This window comes from Bos mutus, chromosome 2 (assembly GCF_027580195.1).
Source record: "Bos mutus isolate GX-2022 chromosome 2, NWIPB_WYAK_1.1, whole genome shotgun sequence".
In the NCBI taxonomy this organism is placed as follows: Eukaryota; Metazoa; Chordata; class Mammalia; order Artiodactyla; family Bovidae; genus Bos; species Bos mutus.
Genome location: NC_091618.1, coordinates 34694094 through 34712412, shown reverse-complemented (window position 1 = coordinate 34712412; position 18319 = coordinate 34694094). Strand labels below are relative to the sequence as shown.

General features: G+C 37.6%; 1 protein-coding gene across 7 annotated transcripts in view; it reads right to left on the bottom strand.

Annotated features, from left to right (window-relative positions):
- Positions 1-15302, bottom strand: part of IKZF2 (IKAROS family zinc finger 2) — a 188944-nt gene extending 173642 nt beyond the window's left edge. For 2 of the 7 annotated variants that reach the window (XM_005894457.2, XM_070387141.1), the window contains exons 1-4: positions 11443-11671; positions 10209-10275; positions 8625-8673; positions 7718-7822 (exon numbers count right to left, since the gene is read on the bottom strand). In XM_005894457.2, coding sequence (XP_005894519.1) covers positions 7718-7822; positions 8625-8673; positions 10209-10211 — 157 coding nt within the window. In that variant the 5' untranslated portion in view covers positions 10212-10275; positions 11443-11671. Of the gene's footprint in view, positions 1-7486; positions 7660-7717; positions 7823-8624; positions 8674-10171; positions 10276-11442; positions 11672-12130 lie in introns of those variants that run through there. The other 5 variants (XM_070387108.1, XM_070387114.1, XM_070387123.1 and 2 more) reach the window with 5 other exon arrangements.
- Positions 15303-18319: the final 3017 nt, after the last annotated feature.

Genomic DNA, 18319 nt, shown 5'->3' with positions numbered 1-18319 from the left:
TCCCCCCTACATTCCTTTATCCCAAGTAGCACAATATCATAAACTTTAAAACAATTCTATACCAAATGATTTTCAAATGATATATATCATGTTGCATATTTATGACAAAGTTTTCAAAAAGACTCTGCTTAAAATCATGAAATTCTTTAGCTAGTAACATAGCAGAACTGACTAGTACTTTTTAATAAATCTTTCCTCATGTTTTAAATTATATATTTATAGATGAGAAAGAGGTTACAGAATAAAGACAAACCATTATGATAGAGGACTTGGAGTATTTGCTGTACGTTAGCCTTATGATTTTTTTTAAATATGTAACCATCATAGTTATGATATTATATATACCACAAAATGTGAAGTTGAAAGGCTAGCATGTTTTGCTTAAAAATCAGAGTCAGTCACAACAACTAAGCCAACTTCTGTGCTCCGTCACTCAGTCGTGGCCAACTTTTTGCAACCCCAAGAACTGTAGCCCACCATGTTCCTTTGTCCATGGAATTTTCCAGGCAAGAATACTGGGGTGGGTTTCCATTTTCCTCCTCCAGGGGATATTCCCAACCCAGGGATTAAACCCGTGTTTCCTGCATTGCATGGTGGATTCTTCACCACTGGACCACGTGGGAAGCCCTTAGTCCAACTTCAGACACTAGCACAAAAGGACTCCATTAAGCAAAAAGAGTTCATTAAAACCTGTGCTCATGTGTTTCAATATAAAATTTTGATTTTATGGGGGCAGTTGGGAAAATATGGTCAATGATGAAATGTTGAGAATTACTTAGGGAAGAATTTTTTTTTTAAGAAATACTGAACTATTGTTAATGTAATACAGGAGGAAAAATAACAAAATCATAAGCTAACATGTTAGATTTCACTAGTTAGGAAAATTCACACTTAGTTAATCTATCCTCCTGCCTGATTGCTAGCCTCTCCCAAATTCCACAGGTGCGTCAAACACTCTGTATGCAGGATTAAACTAAACTAAATCTTATCTGGGAAACCTGCTTCACTATTTTGTATCTTCCCTGATGGAACCTACTCCATCTATCCAATAATCTAGAGATCATCATCATGAAATTTCTCCTCTCCTTAAGACTTCTATCCAAGTCCTGTCTACTTTAAGCTATTATTTCCCAAATCCTTCTATTCCTTATTATATGCACTACCACTAGCTCTCATGACTTTTCATTCTATCACTGCAGAAGCCTATTAAAGAAGTCCCTGCCTCTGGACTGGTTCCCATCTACAACATTTTTACTCCTGTTATAGCTGGTATGATTCCTGTCAATATGAAGACTGAAGTCATCAGCTTTGTTTAAATCTTGTGCTCCCTTGAAAATGAAATCCAAGTTTTCTCTTATATAAGATACTCCATTATCTTGCCCTGATTAATTCTCCAGAGTCATCTCAGGCTTCAGATTCCAAGATTCCAACTTCACACTCCACAGATACCAATCTGCTTTATTTCCCAGAACATAATCGTATTATTTCTCAGCTCCCATTGTGGGTTCATTGGTGAACAAGCCTTCAGCTTCTCTCCTAAATCCTATTCATTTAGTAGTCTCAGCTTAAAGAGCCTCTCCCTCCAAGAAGTCTTCCCAAACCAGTACCACTCCTTGCTCTCCATAATAATAAGAACACTGAGCTTATCACAGAATACTGCCTTGTTTAGACGTCTCTTTAAATTAGAGTATGAGCTCCAGGAGGACAAGAATAGTGTACCATTTACCTCTGAATCTACCCTACAGTGCCTGACACATAAAAGACTGCCTACAAATATTTGTCGAATTAATCAGCTAGAACAATACAGCAACGTGTCAAATGCCTATAAGTGATAATTATATTTTAAGTTGATCTCAAATTTAAAACACCTAAACTATTACCCTCAAAATGCACAATTAACAACAATCAGGCCTACAGTTTGATCAGGTATCATCAAATGAGAATTTACGGTTCTACCGCAAGCAACAAATGAGGTAAAATTTTAGATACAGATTTTCAAAGAAAAAAACTGATTCTAGATATGGCTAGGTTACTCTATTAAGAGGACTTTTTCTATTTGTAATAACTGGTGTCTTTATAGTACCAATGCTGAGCGATGATTTTCTTGACATGTAATCAAAAACATAAAACTATGCTCAGGAACACTGAAGCCCAATTAAAAAAAAAAAAAAAATTCTGCCATACAGACGGACTCTTACTTCTTTCTAATCCAAATCTTCACAGATCCTTTAAATAACAGAGGTTCTTTTTTTCCTGCCAGTTTTACCCTAAATTAAATGCCTATTTCTGTTCCATGGACCTCTGTAGTAAAATGGAAACAGCAAAAGACCTGAATTTCAAACAAACATGGATTTGAAAAAAAGCTTTCTTATGAATCATGGACTGGTGCAAAAGTAACGTGCCTGCTCTGAGTGTTAGAGCAGTGATTATTTATTAGATGTTAGCATGTGCCAGGAAGTGTGCTAAGTATTTTGTATATATTGCCTCATTTAAACCTCACAACAGTCCACTGAGGTAAGGATTGTTTATCCCCATGCTACAGATAAGGAAACTGGAGCTCAGAGATGTGAAGTAAGATGACTGAGATCACACAGCAAATCAGTGGCAAAGCAAGAATTCTAACAAGGCCGTGTATAACTCCAAAGCCCATATTTTTAACCACCTGCAATCTATTACTTCTAAGCCTCAGTTTTCGGTATTATAAAGCGAAGTATCCTCACAGAGCTGTTGTGGAGACTAAGTGAAGTAAGAGGGATGTACTTAGTATATAGCACTACGCATCCTATATATACTCAATAAATTATACTCCCCTTCTCTTTCTCACACCAGTGCGATTAAGCATTTATAATAAAGAGAAATAGTTCCTAAATACTCTTTATCTATTTCAACAGAGATTCCTGAGCCTGATTAATTCGTAAAAGGAAACTACTACCATATCACTAAGTATAAAATATACTTAGTGATATGGTATATATATATATTTATGTTTATATACTGTTCATATAAACAGATATAAAGGAAAAAGGCAAAGAAAAACAACACGGTCTCCCTCATTTTAGGACTGTCACACAGCTACTAATCTTTTAGAACATTATAAAATTAAAATATATTGATATTCAAAGTGAGGAGAGAAAAGCTTGGGACCCAGAGATCTGAATTCCTGACAGCTTGAAGGAAGAGTCCCAAAAGAACCTAACCAATCATGTTATACTGTTTTCAGTGTATTTTCATTGGAGAAGACAAATTTAGACAAAGATAGAGGCAATAAAAACAACACTTCTACAGTGAGCTATTGTGTTTCTCCAAGACAGACATTTATTCTTATTTCAAAGCAGACTTAAAAGATGGGGAGGAGGCAGAATGAGGAGCAAAAAAAAAACAAAAAACAAAAAACAGCAATTTTGCTGTTAATTCCCTGCTCATATATTCTTCCTTTAGTTCCTTTTTTTTTTTTTTTTTTTTTTTTTTGGTACATGGCCATGACACTGCTGATAGCTATAAAGAAATCAAGTCAAACTTTTTAAAAATATTTCCTAACAAGTAAAAAGGAAATGTAAGGTATGTTGCGTATATATACAAACTAAGTACTACAATTGGAAAACAGAATGAGCTTTTACATCAAGTCCATCTGGTGTTATATCAGGGTGTGTCCTATGGAAATCCAACCAAGGGTAACTGCCAAGCTAAGCTACAGAAGACAACTCAGAAAGCTGGTGAGTCTCAAGATACAAGCCATATTTTTTAAAGTGCATTAGAGCATCTGCTTAACAAGATTATCTGTTATCACTCCACCCTCATAATAACCCTATTCTACTCCTGTAATACTGTTTTTGTCACTAAAACATGGGTCAGTTGTGGACATGGTGGGCACCCTGAGATAATGACATTTTACAGATATCAGTGATATAACTAACCCACACGGTAGTATCAGTGTCCCAATCCTGACAACTTTATCCTTTTCCTAAGGAACCTTAGAAGACAACTGATTTCTTCAAGCCTCCATTTCCACACAGGAAAAATAGAAACCATAATATACTTACACTTCACAAGGTTCTAAAAATGGAAACCAGCTAAGAAAAAAAAAAATGAATGTGAAGCACTCCGAAAAGAATAAACTAGATTCGCTGACCTGATTATTGGTCAGTCTTGTAAAACTAGAATTACTACTTCTTCCAATTCCACACATGCCACTTGGCCATCAAACTGACTGATAAATGGTATTGACTGCAAAGTGGATCTATGTAAAGGTTTTAAAGTAATAGGAAAAAAATTTGTGTCACAAAGCACTTTCACACCATTAGCTATCTATTTACTGGCATTATAAAAGTAGACAATGATAAGGAAAATAGGATTAATTACAATTTTTTGAACCTTAAAACCCTTTCAAAATACTCAGCAGCAGTTACAGAATAATCTGAAACCAATACGGAAACAAGTATATAAGAATTGGAAATGAGCTAACCCAGAGACAGAAGGAATCACAAAATAAAGTCTCATCCGATGGGCCGAAATACAATATGGATTATTTTTATATTGTTCTGTCTGAGTTGTCTGTCTCAGATTCTTAACTTCCAGATGCTATTTTTAAAATCACTTAACACTGTGTATTTCCAGTAGCCATCAAGGCACAGACTGTCATCCCTGACACAGGAGACTGTCAGCAGACTCAATATGTACACTAATGATCTCAGGCAACAATGCCCATCTTCTTATCAAAGAGATCCTCATTCTAGAAGAAAAAGTCCAAATTTCTCTAAGAAAATTCACTCGAAAACATAGGAAGTAGTCATTACAAAATGTTAAGTTCACGAATACCTCTCACATCTTTTTAAGATTATCTTACAAGCTGAATTTTAAAACCAAAGACTGTCAAGCATTGTACATTTTTAGTTCTCTCCCAAGTCACCGATGCTCTCTTCTAGCACTGTCAAATAATGATAGCTGCTGTCATTACTTTTTATACAATAGCTGGCAGCAAGTTGCACAGGTACCCTTCATCTTAGAACAGTCGTCATATAACCCAAACAAATGACTATGACCTCAGAAGACAACTGACCACTTTCCTACAGTGAAAATAAGTGGGTTCTCACATGGCAGTGTTACTTTACTGCTAGGACGTTAGTTATCTCATAAAAATTAAAGATACTATTTCTCTTATTTTTTTAAACTGTTTTAAAATAACTTTTCACCTCTTACATATGTACTCCTGTCCCCGCCTTACTGCTACGGAGCCTATCTTATTCTATCTATAAAGGTTTTCACATTTACTTTCAGCTCTAATACTTTCAATCAAAATTGCAATTCTGTTTCTGGAAGTCACAGCCCTTTAGGAAGACTATTTGAAGATATTAAAGAAATGCGGAAAATAAATAAGATCTTTTCACAGAATAAAGTCAGCAATGCATATAAAGAGATTTAGGTAAACTACTGATCTCGGCCACAAGTGATTTGCCAAGTTGCAAATGTACAAATCATTATTCCAAGTCACAGAAAAACATCTGAGTGACCAACTACAGGTTTCTTATTCTAATTAACAGACAAGAGTCCCTCTCTAGTGCTATTTGCTTTGGCAATCTAAAATGCTGATATGCTCCTAGATCTAAAAGAGAGGAAAAATGGGTATCTTCTCCATCTAACACCTAAGTGGGTAACCTAGATACTGTAAATAGAGGCTATGTAAAGGATGCAACAGACAGCTCTGAAGTGAGAGCCAAAATATTTAACCTGCAACTCTTTGGAAAAGAACATGAAAACACATGTAGCTTAGCCAAAAACTCTACTAAGATGGAATTGCCACAGGCTAGTAAGTTAAGAAAAAGAAGAAACAAAAACAAAACCTCTTTACCAAACATAATTTTACTGTTGTTGGGTGAGAAAAACTCAAAGGTCAAAAGCACAGTTCTTATTTGTCCAAATTGATCATGTCTACAACTGCAATGTTTATTCAAAATAAGAGTGAACTGCCTTTTAGAAAGGATTACTTCAAAACCAAAATCAAATTCACAAATAAAGGATCTAATTAACCAATTAACAAGCATTTTCCTGCTGATATTCTAGTGGTGGCTCAGGGATAACAAAGTCTGATTATCTATTATTACCTACCCCTTATACTCAACGTTTCTAAAGACAATATTAAGCTAAATATTAAGCTAACAGAAACTGCATATAAATCTATCTTTAGGAAATTAAATGAAAATTATCTGAAAAATAAAAATCTATATTGCCAAGGACCTAGTCACATTAAATATTAAAATGTAAAAATTATACTCCCTATATTGCAACAGTATGTAACTTTTATCAAATTAATAGTCAACTAGCAAAAAAATTAATTAATGCTACAAGATCCATTATAAGAGATTAGCACTATAATTTAACATGCATTCCCTTACTATTAATTTTTCTTCCTATGTGATAAAGGAATTTCAGTGACTGCTTCTAGAATGAAATCTTCCTAGGAAGTGATTCCCATTAATAAAAACAAAGAAAACTTTTAAAAAAGTAAAGCAAGTTCATACAGCTCAAACTTTCAAGTCAATAGCTAGAGTCGCTTAAAGATAACAAACTGCAAAATGTATTTACCAGTACTCTATATACTGTTGCTTATAATTCAGAAGACTTAACTACCTATGAAGCTAGTAACTTTACAACAAACTCAAGTTTTGAAAGCTATAAGAGGGAAGTGGAAAGAAAAATTTGTTCTCTCAAGATAATCAGAATTAACATATTAAGAGTATGCTCATAATTCATCATATGATTCAGTTTTCTTGTTATTAAATCTTCTTTAAAAAGAAAAGAAAATGCCTTTCCTTCAAATGTCACCCAAATAGAAAGCTTTTAAATTAAATTGCATTTAGATGGAAGTCAGATGTCCTTTCTATATAAGAATATAACACATATCAGAAGTAAAAGGGAAACAGATTTCAAATTAAGTAGGAGTAATAAAGCATGTGCACTTGACAACTTATGAAACATCATAATTAAGAGAAAACAAACCAAATCCTTAATAAAGTATTTATCTTCTGTCACTGACAGCATGCAAGTTGCTTTTTTATTACACAGAAACAATGTTTGCTATATCTTGATATAAAGAATGACTCTTTATCAAAAAGAGTAGCCAAAACTATTCCAGCAAGTTCAAAACATCCTTCCAAATTTTCTCAGTTCTTTTCTGACAGCCTAAAACAAAATGCTTTCACTTCGTCAGAGAAATGGATGTAAATGAGTTCTACAAATTTTCAGTCACATATTACTTCCAATGCTTTGGAGGAGAAACTTCCACGTTTTCTTAAAAAAGCAACTAACACTACGATTCTACCACTAATGTATTAGCTTTGTGCCAAGGCAATAGAAGATAATTTTTTCCTTTTCTTTTTTTTTTTTCTATGAAGTAACATGTTTCCATATTTTTTTTACTCAACAACAAAAAATAAATCGTCATAAACCTGGCAAAACAAAAGAATAACCGGCAAAGCCTAACATTTCTTACCTGATACAGGTAAGCACCAGCTCCCAAATGCCACCTTGGGATAGTTCAGACTAGTAAGGAGGCTCATGTTTTATGATACCAAAATGAGCAGGAGTAAATCTGTGTTGTTCTTTCTTTAGCAAAATCTATAGCAGCAGCTACACCACAATGTGAGTGGACCCTACAGACCTAACAAATTCAAGTCTATCACTAGAGAAATAGGAAAAAAAAAATCATAAAATGAAGACTTACTGCTTGTCATGTGACTCGGTGAGGCATGCTGTCCATTGGGTGTGCTTGAGGTGAGGTCAATTGCCATATTGGAGTGCTCCCTTTCAGGTGAAAGCTCATTGTCACCTGTTTTCACAAAATAAAATCTTTTGGTCTCTATTCACTTTCACCTAAAATCTAATTACCAACTTTGTAATCATATATGCAAAAGCATGCATAGTCTTGAAATTTTCATGAAATACATTTTTCCCTCAAAAAATTATAAGGAAAAGTTATTTAGAAATATATAATAAATGAATGAAATGATGAAAAGCCACAACCAGCACACAATAAAACATTTTTAAAATTTCACTACCACATTCATCTTAATTGTAAAATAAGGAAAAATGCAGTAGTTAATTTCTAAAGTATCTTCTACTTGAAAAAAATTTTCCTTTAACATCTAACTTAATCATTAAGCACCCGGTATTTTTAATGAGTATTTTCAAACTCGTTGGCCAGAGAGCTGGATGTTTGAGAGTTTGCAAAAAAAAAAAAAAAAAAAGTCAACTTAAGTGAGCTAATTCTCTTTCATATCGTGTGTGTGAAAAATTAGGTAACAGAGTACTAAATATTTAGTACATGCGATATTAGTAGACATATATGTAACCCAACCTAGTCTAAACTTAAGTGAAAAAAATCAAGTAGGAAAGTTTTGATCTGCTAAACTATTACTGACTGAAATAATACCCTTAATATGGCAAGTATGTATCTATAGTTCCTTATTTCACTTTCCTGCTATTTTCTCAAACTCATTTACAAGGTGAAACTGTGAACAGACAGTAAGAGTATACAATTCTTGATAAAAATTTCCAATTCAGAAGTTAAAATACAGGTAACAAACATGCTTTTATTTACCAATAACAGATGAATGAAAATGAATACTTACACGTTATATAGCCATCAATAGCCTCTGTTTCCATAGTCAATGTGCAGTGCTGCAATACAAAAGATTATACCCTTAACACAAGGATTCCTTTCAGTCTCTGCCATTAAATGCTTAACTTATATGAAGCTCCAAGCAGTTAGCCCACGTTGCTGCGGCTGCAACCTGTGCCCAAGAAACATACTATGGTGTACTGCATGTGCTCATTTGCAAGTCACTGAACTCTTTCTGCAAATGATCTGATTCCTGCTGGAGATAGGATAGGAAAGATAAGTGTGCTGTGAGATGGGCTGTATCGAGAAAGTAATGACTCTTTTCACCAGAATTTACTCAGTTTAGAGGGAAAAAAAGAGGAAGGGGATACACCTCAAATGTGCCCGCTTTAACTGGGACTGAAGTATTTTACCATTCACTACTTCCTACAATCAAGCTGCAGTCTGAGGACTTTCCGAGTATACAGATAGCTCTATTCACAATTGTTGCAAGTTGGTTCATCATGTTCTAACAGGGAGGGGGGAGGACAAACAAACAGAGGAAAAACAAAACAAAACAACTTCGCGCCCAAGTACCTCTGGAAGGTTTCTGCAGCAGTTACCCAACTGCCGGGCTTGTATTGACATTTTAGCCAGCCCCAAGTTCTGTGTGAGCACCTGTTCAATATAACCTTAATTTACTGCCAGACCATGGTTGGGTACTAATGCCGAGACTACTTAATACATTCCAATTTGAAAAAATTCATATACTTCTTGCTGTGGGGAAGGAGATCACTTTTATAAAGTTTGGGGAATTATTTTCATGCACCAATGACACAAACAAGAACTTACTTCTCAGAAACAAAAATAAATTGTATGAGATGACACCCCCTAGCTTTGATTCCACATAATGAAAAGATCGATAAGCTAACTGTATTCTTTGAAGAAAAAAGTTTAAAGAATTGACATGTCCTGAGATGATTTTTACTTATTTTTTTTTTCCTTTGGCCCTGGTCCTTTTTGCCTTTAGTTTCAAAACTCTCACTGCACCAGCAGCTAAATTATTCACAATGAGCCATTTCTGTATTGATCGCCAAGTATATTTAGCCCTGGCTCCTGGAATTTCTCCATTACTTACTGGAAAACAGGCAGCTTCACTTCTTGTCTCCAAAACCACTTCCCTTCTCCCTCCCCTCCCCTTCTTCACCACCACCCTCCCTACCACCCCCCCCCCAAAAAAAAAAAACTTTTCTTCTTTATGGAATAATCAGATCAAATTCCCAACTCAGTCACTACACAGCACTTAAATTTCAACCTGCTGTACTGCTACCAAATTCTTTCAAATTATGGTTACATAAGGCTTTAAAGAAAGGCATCCATAAAGTTTAAAAGGGGAGCAGTTTCTTCGGATATTTTACAAATGAGTTTATCTCTTTAAAAATGTACACATTTAACACACACATATTAAGAAAGAAACGTCAGGAAGAAGCGAAAGAAGTCTGCCCCATCAATGAAAAGATTTTTAACCCTCAGAGAAGGAAAGAAAGAAAAGGAGAAAGAGAAACGAAATGTACATACAAAAGAAATTGTCCTTTGATTAAAAAAGATTCATCACCATTTCCAGCTCTGTCGGGAGATCTCAGCTTCTTCTAACCCCTCAAAGAGGAGGTGACAATGTCGTGCTGAAGATAAACGGAGAGAGAAAGAAAGAAGTTTTTTGTGTTTCCCCCTTCTCTCTTTCCCTCCCTTGCCCCTTCCAAGCCAAGCCCCCTGCAGAGTTCAAGGCGAGGAGGAAGGAAAAGCACTTTACAGGTGGGTCATTCCGAGCCCAAATCCAGCAAACAGATCGGCTGATAAACAAAACCAAGAAATGAGAGAGAAGGAACACCCCCCTTCTCCTCCACCACCACCTCCTCCTCCTTCACCCCTCCCCCTCGTCCCTTTGGGATGGTCTAGTAGGAAAAGTCACTCAGGAATGGCACCACGTACTTTCAGGAAAGAGGAAAAAAAAAAAGAGAGAGGGAGGGAGGTCAGTCAGTGCTACAGCAATGCGATTAACAAGAAGAGAAAAAACTTGATCCACCGGTTCCTTAAGAATCGACCAAAAGCTAAGACAAGAAAACTGAAAGAAGGGGGGGGGGGGGTGGATAGGGGAGGGACAGTCAGGGGGAACCCAGCAAAGAACCTAGGCCAACTTCACAGGACAGTTTTTCGCCCTTGGCAAAACAGTAATAATAAATTAAATCTTAAGTCCATCTCTTTCGCCCACACCAGAACCTGTCAAAGTGATTTAACTGCTGCCTTTTTACGTGTCATACCAGCTTGTTGTTGTTGTTTAATTCCAACAGGATTTGGATATTCCCTTATAGCTGGGATAGATACACAGCTGCAATTTATTCCAAGCTACCCCACCTTTCTTGGAATTCAAGTTAAAACAAAGCAAAACAAGTCCAAATCCATGACAGCTATAGAGATGAGAACTGATTAATCGATTAACATCCCAGAAACAGATTATAAGCAGGGGACGATAAATTAAGGCAGAAGACATCATCTTCAACCCGATTCCCTGAGCGTCCTTTACAGAAATCATTAGCCTAATCATAACCACAATGCATCCCTCCCAGAGAAAAAATATCTATAGTATCTATATCTTATTATTACTGGTTAACAGCAACAAGTCATTTGATCACATCACGGTGCAAAACGAGATGCTATATAATTACACTTAACTTTGAAAACACTCCCCCCACCTTGAAAATCAGATACACATATTATATATAATCTATGAATCAGAAGACAAATAAAACAAGAGCTGTTCTTCACCACGCAAAAGCCAAGCGGAGATTTACCTCAGCAGTGCATGCAGTAAAATAATCCCATCACCCTTTTGTTTGTGTTTACTGTTAGTGTGTCCTCTCTCTTTCTTTCTTTCCTGTGCCTAACGTGTGTTTGTGCACTGCAGTTGGTGGTGGAAACTAAGGCAGTGGATCTGTAGCTAAGGGTAATCCTGTTTTTACTTCCTCCATCTTCAGCGAGAAGCAGGGTTAGCCCGGGACAGCTGGTCAAACCCCGAGAAACCGATCCGCCGGAGCCAGAGCACATCTCCCCCGCCGGCCGGGCTCGCGCAGACGCCCGCGGGCGGAGGGCGGGCTGGCGGCGGGTGGCGGAGCCCTAGGCGCGGGCGGACGTGCGCGCGCGCGCGTGTGTGCGGGGCCGGGGCGCTTGTGCTTGTGTGTGCGTGTGTGTATGTGTGTGTGCGCGGGCTGGCGAGGCGCGTGTGCGCGTCTCTGCGCGCTGGGCCGCTCGGCGCGCTCGGCAATCGATTACAGGACAAGTGCTGCCCCGGCGGCTCCGCGACGCGCTCCCTCCCTCGCGCCCACCCGCGCGCCGGGCCGCGTCGCCCCTGGCCGGGCGCCCCCGGACGGCGGACCCCGCCCCCGAAGCCGGGGCGGGGGGATGGGGACCAGGTAACCCGCTTCCGAGAGTGCCCCGGCAGCCTCCCCCATCCACTCCTCCCCGAGTCGTAATAAATCTCACGTTTTCTGCCGGCTCGAAAGGAAGAATTGCAGCGACCAGGGGATCATTTCGGCGTCGTGAAGTTTTCTTTCAAACTGGGATCTGTGGTGAGGCCGGGCGAAGGGCGCGGGACCGAGATCTAGGCGCGCGACGCGGAGCTCCGGGCTCCGCGTCCTGGCCGGAGTCTGGGTTTGCGCGTGGACCCACCCACTCAGCTTCGCAATAAACTGTGCGGTGCGATTTCAGAAACCGGCGCCCGACCAACCCGGACTCGGAGCAGGAGAGAGGGGTCCTGGGGAATGGATTGAGCAGGAAAGGCAGGTCTGATATGCAGCTCAACTATTACTATTTTGAAAGTGCTTTACAGTGCAAGTTTAAAATTAGAGTGTCTACTTGCTTTTTCTACCCCGGGCATGTGGCATATCCACCACAGTCAAGGAATGAACGGGTAAGGGTCTAAAAAGTTGTTAGGAGTAAAGCGCTGTCTCTCAGTGTCATCAGTTAGCTATAGCGCAGCTTTTGTATTTGGGAAGAACTTCTGTGAATCGTCATGAGAAGAAAAAAACAAAAACGTTCTTTCTGCAAACAGTCGCATGTAGCATCTTTCTTGACCACAGTTGCAAAAAGAGGGAATAGAGACTTCTATAATTAAAGGGAAAAGGAAAATGAAAGGAGCTGAAAATACTGAACTGTGTAGTCTGGATGGCTTAAGTTTGAAAACACGTGAAATTTTCAGCACTGCCAAACAGCATTTCTGAGAAACCATATCACAGATTGTGTAGAAAATCAATGCTGAAAGAGTAGGAGCAGGCGCTGTACTCCTACTCCTTTGAAGAATCCCAGAAATAGTTGCTGAGGTTTTTTTTCTCTCTGCTGAGGGAAGAGAAATGATACATTGAAAATAAAATCGTCAACTGTTATGTTAAGCGTCACTGTGTATATCTGGGAAATTTTGGATAATGTCTTTAGATTCGGAGACTGGGAAGGAATTCTTTTCATATTGATACACACTAAATCATGGACATCCTGTGACTTGTATAAACTTTAATATTTTTAATGAATTCCTTTTTTAAAGTTTACTTCATTTGTTGGATTTATTAAACAGCTGTACTAAGAAGCTTGTTTTTTAAATCATGGAAAATGGTGGTTGGTGCTGTGCTGTAAACAAGATTAAACAGTTTTCATTGGCGAGCAAATCATTTGGACTCAGGCTAACAACAAATTTTAAGACGATTTTAAGAACAGCTGTGAGTTATGTGATGGTAAAGCAGGTTTGTTTTTTGGTTTTTTTTTTTTTAACCTGTCAAGTGTCTAAATAAAAGTCATTTTCCTAAAGTTATATTTGGGAAAGACCATAGAACTCCACAAATCATTCTAATCATCCGAATAGATAGCAAAAATTTTAATCTTAAATTATCATACAAAATTGAAATGTTCATAATATATAAAATTCCCAGCATACAAAGGGTAACATAACTTTTCTAGACTAAGCCGAAGTGTTGAAAGTTGTGGAGGTCCTTAGAAAAGATGAATTAAAACATATTCAGAATTAAAATGAAGTGTCTGGATAGTTTAAGCAATTTAATTCTGTAGTAGAAGTGGATTCGTTGTGAAGTTCTAAGGAATCATCTTCAAGTTCCCCAAAGCCACCACAGCTGATACAGTCTTTGCCCCTGGCTCATTAGAGCTTAATTTAGCTCCCTTGAAAGCCTATCCTTCTCCTGAGTTACTTTCATTGGCTCCCTAATCACCAGAGGCACACTCTCTCCCTCTAGTGGCTAAGTATTCAGACACTTGACATTTGATGGCCCTGTCTCCCCAAGGATGGGTATTTGGGCAGGAGGTAGTGATTCCCAAATTTTAAAATGGCAAAGTGACTCATGGTTACTTGTGAGAATTAGATCATTTGGGGAAGCTTCCCTCTTCTTAACATCCGATGTTCCTTTCTCATTTGAAGATCATGGTATATCACACTCATGCCAAAGAAGTCAAGATCATGTTTACATACAAAGACTAGGGTTCCGTTTCATCCTTTGCAGTCAAATAATCCTGGCTCTGAAACTCAACAGTTCCACTTTGGGAAGGAAAAGAAAGTGAAGTCTCTCAGTCATGTCCGACTCTTTGTGACCCCATGGACTCTAGCCTGCCAGGCTCCTTCATCCATGAAATTTTCCAGGGAAGGATACTGGAATGGGTTGCCATTTCCTTCTCCAGGGGCTTAAACCTTTGTATAAACTAGAAATTCCCTTTGTGCACAGTTTTTCTCAACATTGTTTGTGTAGGTCAAAGGATATCTATATTTCCAGCCTTTGCCATAACTGCACACATTTTTAAAGTACTTTTATAGTTACACTTTACACAAAAATGTATCCTAAGAAAGTACAATAGTATGTTCATTGGCTACTATATCCAGTTGGATAAATTTTCACTTTGAGGGCGGGTTGAGGAGGTAGAGAGAAAACGTACCCCACCCCACCATTTTTCATATAGCTGGTTCTTTGTCCTCCTTTCTATCCCATCCTATGAAACTCCCTCCAGACACTGATCCCTGTCTTACACTGGCATATTTCTTTCATTATACATTGTGTAAATGTTACTCATTTGTTGAGTTTTTAAAAGTAAATCCCTGCCACTCCCCCCCCCCAACCCCGCAAGAATGTCATCTTTTTAAGGACAGAGATTATGTCTGTCCTGCTAACTGTTGTTTTCTCAGAATTACCACAGGATTTGACAGGAGTTAGTACTCAGTAATTATTAAATGTATGAATGTGGAGCTAGCCCCATACTCACCTAGCTTCCATGTGTTAATCTGTTTTCAAGGGCCAAAAAGTATACAAGATCAAAGATATACTCTAATTCCATAAGTAATTTGATCAATTCTTGGCTCATAAGTCATGTTACAAATAACGTTAACAGGTCGACTCTGTCTTATGACCCATGTGAAGAATGTGGATACCTTAGTAGATAATATAAAGTTTTACATGTATGAATAGTAAAATTGGTTAAAATAATTTTGAGTAAAATACATTTATGTGACCTCTCTGTTTCATAAATTATTTCATGTTAATATCTGATAGTTCATAAACCAAGCTATCAAAGAATGCAACAGATTTAATTCTATAATTACTGAGTACAGTTAGCAAAGAACATTTTTAAAAGGCAGAGTAGATTAAGGGTGGGTACATCATGAGGTATTAATATTGTTCTCTTCAGAGAATTTATTTTGTCTGATTTAGATTTAAAAGTCCTAGTACCCTTTAAAAGAATTAGACTAAAAGTTCATTTTTGTTTATTCAAGCAATTAACTTTATGTTTTTAAGTTTGGGTTTTATTTTTAGCAGAGGGAAGAAAGGGACAATTTGAAACACTGCAGTACTTTCCTAATATCAAAGAAGACATTTTTTGGAAACCAGTTATATACTGATTTTTCTTGTTTAGTTTTATTGTGGTAGATATAGAACATAACCAACCAGAGAAGGTGCCTTAAAATTATTTGAATTCCTGAAAAAGTTAAGTTTGCCAAGCACACATAGGCACAGTGTTTTAAATCTGATTGCTTGTTTTATTTTGTCAGGTGGTGGTGTTCTCTTTGAAGTGTTGTTCTCTTTTTAAGCAGGATATGGAACAATGGTCTCACTTTCTCCTGTCGACCTAGATTGGCACTGTGAAGAAGCAAGGAAGCCCTAAATGGAACCATAGTTTCAAAGAAAACATCCTAAGATATCAAATCCATTTCATAAGTAAGGTGTGTAAATATCTTCCAACTTTGCCTCCGTGACTACATTGATGGTCTGGAGTCTGTCCTGCTGGCATGTGAGTCCCACATGGTAGGGGTCTTCTCATTCCATCCACCTTGAACAGTAGTTTCTTTGAACAGTTCTTGAGAGTGTCACTTTGCAGTTTGATAAGGCTCTTGTGCACATACCCATGTCCCTAGAAAAGGTAACATTATGACAAATTCACGGTCCAGTAGAATATCAGATTTCTTCTAGAAAGCACATTTTGATGTAGAGCAGGTGATAAGCTGTCTCTATCCCAAATGAGAATTATAAATCGTGGGAGTTAAACTAAGACCAAGGGGATAAGACAGGAGAGATTTCTGGGGAAAAGAAAATGAAAGTATACATTTCTAGATATGTCATTAGAAACTTCCATAATTGCTTTAAAATGTAGGTGTGTTCATCATTTGAAGAAATGAGTATGATCAGTGCAAAGATGAAGGAACTTTGAATTTGGACAAGTGCAGATAGATGACGCTTGTAAAACAATTCCAAAAGGCATGGGGAAGAAGATTCTTCTAGCAAGTCATGAAATTATCAAAGAAAGAAAGTATATTGAGGTTATTGGAAACCTCCAATTAAAATATTAGTACAAGGAAATAAAAAGATGATTCAAATTTTGAAGACAAAGTTCATGAATGGAGGATAACAGTAAAAGAATACGTTGTCTCATGAGCATTACTTTAGATACAGAATAATAAACACCCTCTGAGCGCAAGAAGAAAATCAAAAGTGATCATTTGACTTTGGAATTGGAAGGTGAACATAGGGCCAACTAGCCTAGAGATCTATAGCATCAATAGTTGGATTCTGCTGGAGATATTCATAGTCTAAAGCAAAGTGATGGCAGGTCGCATCTCAAGAGAAATATTTGGTAGTCAAACCATTGCCAATAGGCATATGATCCTGATTTTTTTAATACTCAAAAAAGCTCACAGAACTGTATGCCTGGTGTTTGTGAGAAGCCTCAGCTCTTTGTAAGATTGTTTCACCGTCTAGCAGTTTAATCACAGGTTTAAATAATCCTGTATGTGTGTGTGCATGCTCAATTCTATTCGACTCTGTGACCCATGGAACTGTGGCCTACTAGGCTCCTCTGTCCATGGAGTTTTGCAGGCAAGAATACTAGACTGGGTTGCCATTTCCTCCTCCAGGGTACCTTCCCAACCCAGGGGTTGAACCCAAGTCTCTCAGGTCTCCCACATTGGTAGGTGGATTCTTTACCACTGAGTTACCTGGGAAGCCCCCAAACAATCCTGTATCGATGGAAGAAAGTAGAACTCATTAGCAATAGTAAGTGTAGGAAAGAATCCAGGGATTCAACCGTCCTCTTTTTATAACCAGATAGTGGCAACCTAGGGAATTAAGAGCCTTACAGGGATAGGTATTGGAAGCCGTTTCCTGTCTGATGAATCTGAAAGAGGGCTTGAGGTATGGAAGGAGGGAACTGAATCAAGTCACTCTCAGGTAGTAAAGTCAAATGTCATCTAGTTTTCATGGCTTGTGGTTTAGAGAAAGGTTAGCTCAAAATAAAGGCTAGTTTGGCATTCTTAAATGTCCCAAGACATGAATTATGAAGATGAGAATAGCACCATCAGAATCTCTCCCCCAGAAGCTCTACTCAGACTTCATAAAGGTACAGAAAATTTGACGTCATGGTGAGGTGCTAGACACCAGGGAAAGTCCCACTTAGTAGACTAAGGATATCATCAAATGTCCCATAACCATATTCCAGAAACTGCTTCATTGGAAAACTGTGTCTTTCAAGTGTACTATTTTTGAGAAATAAATCTTCATGCAGAATCTACAGCACTTCATTTTTTATTATATTTTTTATTCTACCTTGTTCTAGACTGATTTAAAGTAGCTTATAAGGATATATGTTTATATAATTTATATAATTGTATGTGCTCAACTTATATAAATGCATGTGCTCAGTTGCTCAGTCGTGTCTGACTCTGCAACCCCCATGGACTGTAGCTTACCAGGCTCCTCTGACCATGGAATTTTCCAGGCAAGAATACTGGAGTAGGTTGCCATTTCCTTCTTTAGGGGATCTTCCCAAACCAGGGAATGAACCCACGTCTCTTGAGTTGCCTGTGTTGGCAAGTGGATTCTTTAACAATAACACCATATATTTACATTTATATAATTAGTAAATTATATATAGTATTATATTTACATGTATAATATTAAATTTAGAGGTGCAAGAAGAAAGTAAAACATGTGAAAACATTAAGTGAGAATAGTACTAAAGCTACATAAAATTCCCATGTAAACATTTCCTTAAGTCAGGCCACAAAATGTGTAGCTTTCTAGCAGCCAACTCAAAAACAAAACTAAACATAGCAAACAAGGTATTCAGGTACATTTTTCATGGCACCTGTGATAAAAACTGAGCAATTATTCAGCAACAATACAATTATTTGAG